Source organism: Mastigoproctus giganteus, chromosome 2, assembly GCF_048544385.1.
Source record: "Mastigoproctus giganteus isolate SK-2022 chromosome 2, ASM4854438v1, whole genome shotgun sequence".
NCBI lineage: Eukaryota > Metazoa > Arthropoda > Arachnida > Uropygi > Thelyphonidae > Mastigoproctus > Mastigoproctus giganteus.
In genome coordinates, this window is record NC_143576.1 from 188159611 (window position 1) to 188171624 (window position 12014).

The 12014-nt window shown below is 38.5% G+C and overlaps 1 protein-coding gene across 1 annotated transcript in view; it reads right to left on the bottom strand.

The window, feature by feature from the left end:
• LOC150089850 (H2.0-like homeobox protein) overlaps positions 1-11719 on the bottom strand; it is a 37256-nt gene extending 25537 nt beyond the window's left edge. Inside the window, exon 1 of the mRNA XM_090368862.1 lies at positions 11341-11719. Coding sequence (XP_090224988.1) covers positions 11341-11692 — 352 coding nt within the window. The 5' untranslated portion in view covers positions 11693-11719. The remainder of the gene's footprint in view (positions 1-11340) is intronic.
• Between the last annotated feature and the right edge of the window lie 295 nt (positions 11720-12014).

A 12014-nucleotide genomic window follows, 5' to 3' on the forward strand; every position in this document is an offset into this window, starting at 1 on the left:
TTTTATTTTCGAGGTCATTACCTCATTGTGGGTTACAGCGTTTTATGAAAACTTAGTTTTCGCATACAAACCGATTCACTCATCCTTTCATTTATGACGGAGACTCGGAACCGTTTTTCCAACTGGTTTCCAAGAAGAAATCCTTGCAGTCAAACTAGATCCCACAAAACTTTTTTGGTACAAATTAGGATTCTTAGCACAATGCCTTAATGTAATCTTGGTTCGTAATGCGTCTTATATTTCTACTTTACGGAGATATTCTAAAGAAAATTAATTTCTTTTTCACGCTTCTTTCATTCGATTTTGAAGAATAACAAACACAAGAAAGGAAAAACTTTTTATCTCAAATTTTGTCAGTAATGAAACAAAAAAAATAATAATAAATAAATAATTAAAATCTATAAGAGTTAAAAAAAAGTTAACAAAATATAAATCCTACATGTCCTACATTAAATCCTACATATAAATCCTGCATGGGCGGGGGAAAAATCATCATGGCATGTTGTTGGGTGGGCGAATGTTATTTATTGTTACTGTCAGCTATTACGTAAGAAGAAGATTAGAGTGATGAGTGATGAACAGAACTGTCAGCAGAGTGTAAATACCGCGGAAGACAAAAAATAAGAACAGTCAGCCAGCAAAATTTCACTCTTCTGCTATAGCAGAACCAGAGACTGACTTTTGGCTGTTGGTTGGGTGTTGGTTGGGTGTTAACACTTCATGAGCGAATTTGCACATGGCAAAATATGCATCGATTAATTTGCACAAAAACAAGTCGAATTTATTTACTGACATTTTCTATCAAAAATATTAGTAAATGCGAAAAATCTGTCTGCTATATCACAACACCGGTCTTCTTTTTTTTTTTTCTTTTTTTACTTTTGTGTGTATGTGTGACCACTCGGCCATGGCAACTTTGCACTTAGTAATGATAAATGCCAATTGCCATTTTAAAACGCATCTGATTTCTAGTTTATCTAGATATCTGTTTATCTAGCTCTTTTTGAAGCACCATACCCAAATTACTGTCATTAACCAATGTTTCCACTCTTGAATCGGCAACAGCAGCAAACTTATACACGAAACTTGAAATATCTGCATCAATATTAAAACAGTAAGTGGCCCAAAACACCAAACCTAGGAGATTCCACTAATAACCTTAATACATGAAGAACGGTGGCCATTAATAACATCTTTGTCTCTTGCCACTCAACCTCCCTTTGTTCAACAGTAACCTGCCTCTAATGCAACACTGCTCCAATTTGAACAGCAGTTATTCATGTAAAACAGTATCAAAAGCTTTACTGAAATCTAAGTAAATAATGTCAAAATTATCTTTACATCTAAAGGCCTCACAGCAGTTGGTCTGGCATGGTCTACCTTTAAAAATCTGTTGTGATTGCCTTATGACGCTACTCCTGTTGCATATTTCGAATTCCTCCAGGGTATCTGGCGGATCAATACATTTCCTTCTAGAGTTAACACAAACAAAGAATTCTTTGCTAGTTTTCTTTGAATTCTTAGGCTCAAAGATCCCTCATAATCTACTTTAGCTTGCCTAACCCCCCCCCCCCCCCCCAATCTCTTGATTGCAGACTAGTTTATACTTATGTAGGACTCTGTGTCCCATGATTATCTATCATGGGGCACGGAAAGAAAATGCATGGGATGATATATAATCGTCCCATGCATTTTCTTCACTGCCACTAATCTCATCAGCTCATCTGACATTCATTTAGGTCTAAGTGCCGTTATCAAATACAGTACAGTATAATATTACGTACCGTGCCCCTTGCTGTTTTTAATAAATATTAATAAATTGCTGTTTTTAATAAATATTAAAAACAGCAAGGGGCTCAACACTGGCCCCCGCGGAACCACCGACCACATTAATCCATTAAAATGGCCACCGACCACAGTGGCCATTTTAAACCACTTTTAAATGTTTTTTTTTTTTTTTCTCCTGCCACTTAACCATCCCCATCCAGAGCAACAACCCGCCTCCAATGTCACATTCCTCCCATTTATACAACAGCCATATACAATATATGGTACAATATAAAATGTCTTACTGAAATCAAAGTATGTGATGCCAAAATGATATTTACTCACTCAGTTTTCCTCAACAACCTCACAGCAACCAACCAGATTGGTGAGGCACGATATATTTAACAAATCCATGATATGGTTGCTTTTGGCTAGTCTCCAACCAAAATTATCCAGCAGTACTTTTCAACCACTTACACCACTATCCTCCTTGGCACATTGGTCAAACTCACAGGCATGTAATAACCCAATTCGTCCCCCTAGAACCACCTTTGTGAATATTGGAGTTTGCAGATATAGCTTCTTACAAGCAATTTGGGGCATATTGTAACACCACCTAGATTCACCATTTAGCTGGTCGTTTTAGCGCCACTTGCAAAGTTCTGCAAAATTAATTAAATTCTGTAAATTGCTCCAGCTGAAGATTACTCAAGTGTTTCGGCTTCTGCTATTAAAAAAATGAAGGTCGAAATTCAGGAAAAGGTATCGTTTTCGACGTCTGCCAATAAGCGGCCATGGATTGCCTCTACCCTAGCGTTGAGAAGCAGAAGCTTCTCAACGCTAGGGCAGAAGCTTCGGAGATATTGTGTCTCCTTGTCGAACTCCTTTCTCAATTTTAAATTTGCTACTGTCTTTCTCTGGTCTAATAAAGGAGGTAGCGTTCTCATATATTTTCTTCAAAATCATAATATATTGGGTATCTATGCCTTGTCTTTCCAGTGCCCAAAACATTGCCTTATGCTGTACGGAGTCAAATGCCTTTTCATAATCCACAAATGCCAGGCATAATGGTGTTTTATATTCATTTGCTTTCTCCATTAGCTGTGATATTACGTGAAGGTGATCCATAGTTGAGAATCCTGTCCTAAAGCCAGCTTGCTCTTTCGGTTGATTCTCATCAAATATTCTTTCTAATCTATTAGTAATGACCCTTGTGAACAACTTTTAGATGTGGGATAACAAGCTAATTGGTCTATAATTTCCAATTTCTGATTTATTTCCTTTCTTATGCAGCAAAACTATGATTACATTATTCCACTCCTTAGGCATCACAACTTTTCTAATGCACTTTGTGAAGAGCCTCATGTCTCTTCCTCCCAATTTTAACAACTCTACAGTAACTTCATCTTCCCCTGGAGCTTTCTGATGCTCCAGGGGAATGATGCCAGCAGTGGGGAAGATCCATCTTCCCCACTGCTGGCATCATTCCTTGCTCCTTGTGTAATTCTCTAGTCTTCTGCTATTTGAATTATGCCTTCTCTGCTATTTATAAGTACACCATCGTTATTCTTCAGTTTCAGTATCATTTGTCTTTCTGTATTACGGTTCATGGCTGCTGATTTAAGTCCTTTGTTTTCCCTCAATGCTTGTTCTACTTTTTTTATGTTAAATCTTCTTATATCCTCTCTTCTGAGTCTCTTTCTAATGGCTTTGCATAACTCAGTATACTCAATTTTCTCCTTGTCAGTGTTTACCTTGCTCTTCATTTGTCGTCTTCGGTTCATCATGAGAAGTGTTTCTTGACTAATTTTTTCTTCTTTGGATTTCTTTTTACCTATAGGTTTCTTGGGTTTTATCACTTTCAGAAAGTTGTAATATTCCTCGTCGATATTTTGGTCCTGAGCGGTCTGCAGAAGCTCAAACTTGTTCTTAAATGTCGGTACAACATGCAATACTGGTGATAATTGGAGGGTGTAGTGTTTTTGTGGTGAATGTACAAATGCTCACAAAGTTCATATCTGTAACTACAAACGTCACCCAAGACCAAAATCAATTCCTAGGTGAACATTTTAATTACCACGATTATCTTTTTCATAGTAAATTATGCATATAAACGTAAGGACGCACTTCATAAACCAAATCACTGTGATATTTATTTGGTGTGTGTGTCGAATGATGTGAGAGTCGTTATCTTTGGGTTCGGATCGAGTATAAAGAAGAATATGACGGAAAGGCACACCTGGTGAGGCTCTGATCCGAGCGCATTGCTGGCTGTCGATTTTAAATATTTCATTTGGCTGTGTGCAGGTGTACTCAAAGATAAGACATGAGTTGGACGTCCAGGTACATCCTGAACAATGGCTGAATTGGTAAGAGATCCTTTTGGAACGAATCCTAGAATGTTAACTCGCACAGTGTCATCTGGACTGAAAATATTGAAAGTAACCGCTCAAAAAAATTAAAAAAACATTTAATAAAAAGAAGGACGACATTCACGTTTTATATGATTTTCATGACGAGGTTCATTGTGCTCCCCGAGTTACGTAAGGTTGCGTTCCGTGGAATTATGCGTAAGTCGGAATTTCCCTAAAAGCTTATGCAGCACTCGCAACTATGCTGGCTGAATTTGATTGAAGCAAAAAAGAGATGTTCGACGAACATGTAAATAGAATTATTTATTCAATTTTTTTTTTATCTCATGCGTAGGAAATATTACAAAAATTTCAAAATTATAAAATTACAAAAAAAGGGGGAGGGGATAGGCATAACGTCAGCAAGTTTTACCTTTCGAGCATCGTTGCCAGAATCAACGTCCCCAGCTGATAAGTACGCTGCTGCAGAGGTTGAGGGCTGTGGAAATTTAGAAGGGGTTTTTCGAACACACGAAATTTCTCTGCTGCTGTAGAATCGGCACTGGCGACTTCACTGCATACTTTAACGTTGTGGAAACCAGCGCGATGCTTGAACCTATTAAACCACCCGTTGCTTGCCACGAACTTGATTTGACGTTCACTGTACTTATCCTATCTTCATAAATACATGTTGCTTTTTCTTGAATGGGCCATTAGACTCAGGGGCACTCGCTTCTGAATCTGATTTTCAATCATATTATTAATAGCTTTTCCGTCTTCGTTATAGCACCTGAACGCTGTTTTGTGATCACTGTTGATCCTTTAATTAGCATGTTCTTTTACACTCGCACTGTCCTTTAAAATAGCATTCACTGTCGAAGCAGTGAGACCTATGAGACGTGCAATAGATGACAAAGTTTGTCATCTGTTGCATGGGAATAGATGACAAAGATGTCTTCGTTTCTAAATCAATTTTGTTTGGTTTCCTAGCACTGTCACCACTTGCACTTTCCGTTGGTTGCTTTCTCTTCACAATTGTAATAAGTAAATAGGAATGAAGATAAGATTCTGAAAATTTATTTATGTTTTTTATATGATTGAAGATTTCATTGAAGGGGAAACACATTTCACCCACAATAACGTGAAAACCTACACAATTCCAGTTATCGGGATTATCGCAAATGCAATAAAATTGAGTTTACTATACCCAATTATAATTAGATACACTAATAGAAAAGCCCAATAAACCGGAAAGTGCGAATTGTTTTATGGTTGCAACCTCCAGAAATGTTTTAAAAAAATATCAACAAAGCCGTTCAAAATTGATTCTTATAACGGTATTGATAACGATGAAAGGGTAGCGCTCCATTATAAAAATGACCTTTTAGAGAGGTAAATAGCTTAGTTATATATCGGAAATTTCAACTTCCGAGATCTTGGAACGAATTACAAAAAAAAAACAATGTGTTATTGGGTTCACATTGCGATATTTTCACAATACTTATTCCTACGCGACGCAAAATACGTTTCCACGCTTTTATTTCAGTTTGCACCGGCCGGCAAAACCTTACGTAAAGTCGAATTTACGAAGTCGAGTATTACGTAAGTCGGGGGATTCCTGTATTTGTGCAGAACTGAACTCTCGATCAGTTCAATACAAGGTTCTAGCAAAATTAGTCTAAGTAACAAATTTTTCCTTTGCAGAAACTTTTGATTCCCTCTGGTGCGAAAGCGCCTTCGATTGTCTACGCTGAGCCAATTGCTCAGAACAGCTACACAAAGTTATTCAACTACCTTTAAATAGGTCCATCCAGGTTGTTTCTAAACAACAAAATTTTTCAAAACCTGGTTCTAGAAGGGTGCACTTAGGGCTCAGTTCTGGAGCCCCTCTTCTGTAACATTGTGTTGGATACCTGGCTTCGTCAACAGCTTGACTACAGCACTATCATCGCCTATGCTGACAACCCGGTTCTTATCTTCCCTTGCAGGTGTCGCCTAGATATTGAGCAGAGAACCAACAACACTCTTCACAATCTTGCAAAATAAATGTCATACTAAGGTCACCCGGAACATTAGTTCACCTACCCAAGTCTATTCTGTTCGACGAGAGAACACACGCAGTGTGTTCTCTCGTCGATTTGCATATTTTGCTGGAAGAAAAATCCGAGTTTCTAGGGAGGGGGGAACTTGCTGTCACGTGAGACCGACTAACTCAACCACGAAGTGGAAAAAGGCCATAAAAGCTCCTCGCGTCATTGACGGGATTCGAACGAATGCCTTTTCCACCGATGTGGGGAGGACGGTAACGATGCCACTGCGCTACCGCGCAGACTTCATATTCGGTAAATTGAGCAAGTCATATATCCCCAGTCAAAACGAAAACGATGATATTTCGAGGTGAACTCGACTACACAAGATTGCCAAATATCAAAATTTAAGGTAAACAAATTTCATTAGTTCGGCAACTAAAATATTTAGGTATCCTCCTAGACGATCGACTAAATTTTACTCCGCATATTAACAATCTTATTATAAAGATCACAAAGTTTACAGCTGCTGTTATGAGAATTACCGGTACCAAGTGGGCCTGAACAGGGAAACATTGCTTCTTTATTATAATGTGGTACAGTATTCATTCTGATTGTTTCCTTTGCACCGGATCCTGGTTCCACAGGGCTACTCTAGAAAATCTACAAGATAAACTGATGCCCTTACAGCGATTCATGCTTCTTGCCATGGTTAGGGCCTGCAGAACAGTATCTTCTGCTCTTCCGAAGTTTTACCTCTAGACCTCCATGTGATATATATAAAGGCCTTTCCTACAGAATAAAACATGCAAATCCAAATGGAATTTTAGACGTTATTTGTAATATAACAATAGATATTAAAAGAGAAAAGAGTCGCATCTGAAATGAACTACTAAACATCTGGCAAACTCTTTGGATAGTAGAGCTACAGGACAGGTTACACTCTCATTTATCTCGCAAGTCATTTTTGCAACGAAGAAAACTAAACTGTTGTTTTCCTCCAAATGTAAACATCTCTTTATGTCTTAACAGGAAATGGATCTATAAATTGTAAGTTATTCCAATTAGGCTTTATCAACTTGTAGGTTAGTGCAAAAGCATCATTTTAACGTAGCATGAGTTAGTCATTCTATCTCGTAGCATGAGGCCTTTTCCCTTAAATATTTTATAGCTTTATCAACATTATTGCTCTTGTGGTGAAGAAGAAACATGGTTCTCATATATTGTATTACTACAACAATTATACTGAATCAAGAAATATTTTATGGAAATTTGTAATAGAATTTTCTGAAAGTAATGAATCAGTTTTTATTGAAAACGCTGCATATTTTTAAGCCCTACAACAATTCTCTACTGAAGTTTTCAACGAAAGGAAATTAGTGCTTCCTGCTACTTTACAACACAAATTCAAACTACAACTGCAGGATCCTCTTTTGTACATTAAAATCTCATCTACTCCACCATGTCTATTATGATGTTATCTACCTTACCTTATCTACCTTATTTTGTGCCACGGTTTACTGAATGTTTCTCGCCTAAACACGACGATTCATTAAACTCTGTCTGCTGATATTCACCTGGATTACTTCTTTATCTAATGGTAACTATCTACTGACGACCGTAAATTTGTATGAGTTTTGGATGCTGACCACCTGATTTGTGTCCATTTCCAATGGATGTTATATTACTTAGTTTGTTTACCTACTTATGACTACCTGTGATGGTTTCCGAAAAAAAAAAAAAAATCTGAATTACCCTGAGAGAGAGAGAGAGAGAGAGAGAGAGAGAGAGAGAGAGAGAGAGAGAGAGAGAGAGAGAGAGAGAGAGAAGAAGAAGAAGAAGAATAATCAAAAGGGAATCACCAAGAAAGAGAAGAATGATGATATCCAGCTCAGAACCCTGGGTGCGCCAAGCCCATACTCACCAGATGTGAGCCCCTGGGGTTAAATATACAAGGTGTCTCAAAAATACACGGCATAACTTCATGAATGAGTTCCTCATATATAGACAATAAAAATATTTTATATCAACTTAGTTCCGGAAATGCTTGGTTCCCGAGTTATTAACCGGAATGTCTTATCTCCCGCAGGTGATTTCCTTCATCACAAGGTATTGACAGAATCTGGTGGTTTTCCATTCCGACCATGTACTCGGTTGGAATGGAATTTCGGCCATCTAGCCCGCAATTACCTGAATTGAAGGTTTCCTGGTTGGTGAATAGGCAGAGGTGGACCAACTGCCTGGCCTCCACACTGAACTGATTTAAACCCACTAGATTTCTTCTTGTGGGGCTATTTAAAGTCATTGATGTATTCGACTCCGGTAGCTGATGTGGAAACGCTCCGCAATCGAATTGTGGCAGGTTGTGAGACAATACTAAACATGTCAGGAATTTGGCATCGTCTTCGCGAGTCCATGAGACGTCGATGTGAGACCTGTATTCAGGCAGAAGGTGGACATTTTGAACAATTACTATAAGGTGATGTGAACGGTTAAGTGTTCACATCACCTTCAAACCTTCAAACCTCGGAAACCAAGGTTTGAAGATAGACAGACTTCAAAACTCGGAAACCAAGCATTTCCGGAACTATGTTGATATAAAATATTTTTATTTTCTACATATAAGGAACTCATTCCTGAAGTTATGCCGTGTATTTTTGAGACACCCTATATATATATATATATATACCGGTACTTCTGGTACCGTTAGTCTGGACAGCTATGGGTGCAGGATTTAGTCCTTTAGGGCAGACAATGATTGTAGTGCCACCACGATTCACGCCTTGTTGTGGCCGACCTTCTCGTGGTGTAGACGGGCACTGGGCAGACTTTTCAGTTAATCGCCTTCCTGATGGTAAAGTGGTTAGAAACAACTAAACAAAACACACACACACACACACACACACACACACACACACACACACACACACACACACACACACACACACACAGTTTTCACAATTTTTTATATTATCACGGTGTACCAAGGCAGAGTTTTACTAACGCTCTGAAGCTGCTGTACATAAGATACTATACATGTTTACATATTTGCAGATGCCACAGCAAGAGGGCCTGCTACATTTAACATGTTTTGGCTAGAGATTCTTTCAAGGAGTTCCATCTTCTCAAGACAAGATGGGTTTCCTTGCCATTACAGAATCATCGTTTGGTATCTTGATCAAACGCTATTTTAATCGCGGGATTGGTAGTAGGCCTTGTGTCTCATGAGTTCCGAACACAGAGATTTCCTTGTATGAGGTGTAATGAGTAAGAGGTGCACAAAGTATCAGGACAAAAATAACTCCATACATGATAGTAAATATGCTTTTCAGTGCAGTCGACAGATTTGAAATGTGCGGCGACTGGTGTTCATGGTCAATTAACTTGACCTGAATTTGGCGCATTATAGCCTTAGTTGCTAATGGACCAATAAAATCCAAATCAAATCAAATCAAATGGTCAGTTAACCAAACATCGAAGTTTGGTTAATAAATATTCATGTTTTTTTTTTTTTTTAATTAAACTCATAATTTTCGTAAAACGGTAAAGAGAAATGGATTTTATAGACACCTCGTATTTAAAAATCAGTGAATTGGTACTTTTTTTTTTTTAAAAAGCAGTACGTTCCCTGAGTTAAAGTAGATTTCTAAGTTTGCAGTCATCATTTCTTCAACTGTACATAGTTTCTTCTGTTGGTTTTATTGCCTTAAACGGTATCACACAGAATTTAAAAAAAATAATAAAAAGTTCACATGTTGTGTCAAAAATGTACATCCCATACTCAAAATAAGCATATTCTTGAGTAGTCGCAATAAAAAGCCCCTGAGTAACCATTAGTAGCTCTCTCTCTCTCTCTCTCTCTCTCTCTCTCTTTGACCACTCTCCTAAAAGAAAAAAGGTAGGGGACTGGCTTTGAGAGGTCACTCAAACACATCCTAAATAAAAACCAACATTTAGTCATGTTCGGTCAAATAATCAAAAATAGAACTAAAAAGAAGAGAAATTGAAGTAGGGGTCTGCTGTTTTGGTGATCTAAAATATGCAAGAAAAATCATTTCGAATCTCTGTGATCTTGTCATAAGTAATCAGGGCCGACCGAAATCAGGGCCGGCCGAAGGTCGGCCCTGATTACTTAATAACTTAACTTAATGTTGTTGCTGCTGCTGCTTGGTAAAGCTAGAAAACATTACCAAAATGTCCATCTCACAATATGCGAAACCAAGTATAACTAACCATCGTATCTCGAAATTCCGCAATAATGGAGACCCACTGCCCAAAGGATGGGCTCTATGTTCATCCTATTCTTTGCGATTGCAAAAAATGCCATGAGTTTTAAGGCAGCTTTGCTTTTCCTTTTCGTCAGGCGATATAATTTTAACACTTTTTTTTTGCATATTTAGAGTGTTATAGTTCACACAATCTATTTATCGTACCACATAGCAGGGACAACTTCTTATTCATTTGTTAAGCACATACCCTTGCACATCCGATAATTTTAAAGGCGTTCCTAGACAGTTTGTTAACCGTATGTAAATAAAGTATTCGCCAGATGACTATGCCATTATAATTCAGCATCGGGTCCACACTTTTTCTAGGGGAGAGAGGTGATATAACAATGATGATATATGTTGACAGTAATTGAATTAATACAATAACAAGACAGAGTATTTGTTTCAATCTACTCAGGCTCCAAGATGGGGTGGGGGGGGTGATCGATGCGGTCGCCTTCCCTAGAGCCTGAATACGCCACTACTGGTATTTTCGCAGATACCTGCAATTCGACAATTGAGTTATAAGTTATCTGCAAAGTGGACATTTGCAAGTTCCTGTAGTTTCAGTAATCGACGGAGTAAGGATGCTCCAAATTATTGCTCTCAAGATTTTCAAAAACAGTCGGTCGACCGTGTAAGTCAGATTTAGCAGAGTTTCAGATCAAAACTTTATGGTTAGTACACACGCACATCAGGGAGATATGCTGAGATCTTTTTCAAAGCAAGATTCGCCTCGGGACTTCATTTTGCACGCGTATTGTGGTATTAGCGCCCTAATAGATTCCTCCCCCTCTTTTTCAGTTATTACTGCATTATTTCAGTTATTTCAGTCATTCGAATAATAACATAACAAAAGTAACCTTTGAAGATGTTAAATTTTCAATCAGACTTCATCCCATCCGTCTTAAAAATACCGAAACTCACCTTTCTGTTTAACAGGTAGAATGTCCGAAGACAAGATGCGGTCGATTCCAAATTTTAAATCTCTTCTGGAAGACTTCGTTGCGGCAACGTTGGTTGTGGTTACAGGATGTGCTTCCGGGTGGTGAACAGCCGGTGACATTTCCTGACTTTCACTTGGGGGTTCTGCGATAGAGGTCGTGCGTAATTCTGCCGGGCAACACTGTGAGCTGACGCTTCGTAGTGAATTGCCGCTATCGGCAGAACTTGCCGAAGTAGGTGTCGAATCGCTGTAACGCGCTGCTTGTGCTGGCACCGACTGCACTAGGGATGATAAAACGGAAGGGCAAATGATGGGAGTACCGGCGATAAACATTGCCCGCCTTTCGTAACACGGGGACCACTAACCGCCGACGGAGAACACAACGACCGTTGCAGTGTGGCCAGTGAGTAGATGTCAATCTGGCTTATGAGCATCTGTTTGGACCACTTATACGGACGCTTAAATGGTCCAAAAGAGGCACATTCATCTCCCTCAATAAGGCTATTATAGTTTGTTAGGGAATATACGAGGCATGCGAACCTCTTGTATCTGATGATGGACGAGACAAAGAAAGTCTAAAACATAACAGTAAATAATTCTGTGATAATTTCAGATTTTTTTTTTTTTTTTTTTAGCTTTGCGAGCTTTTAACCTA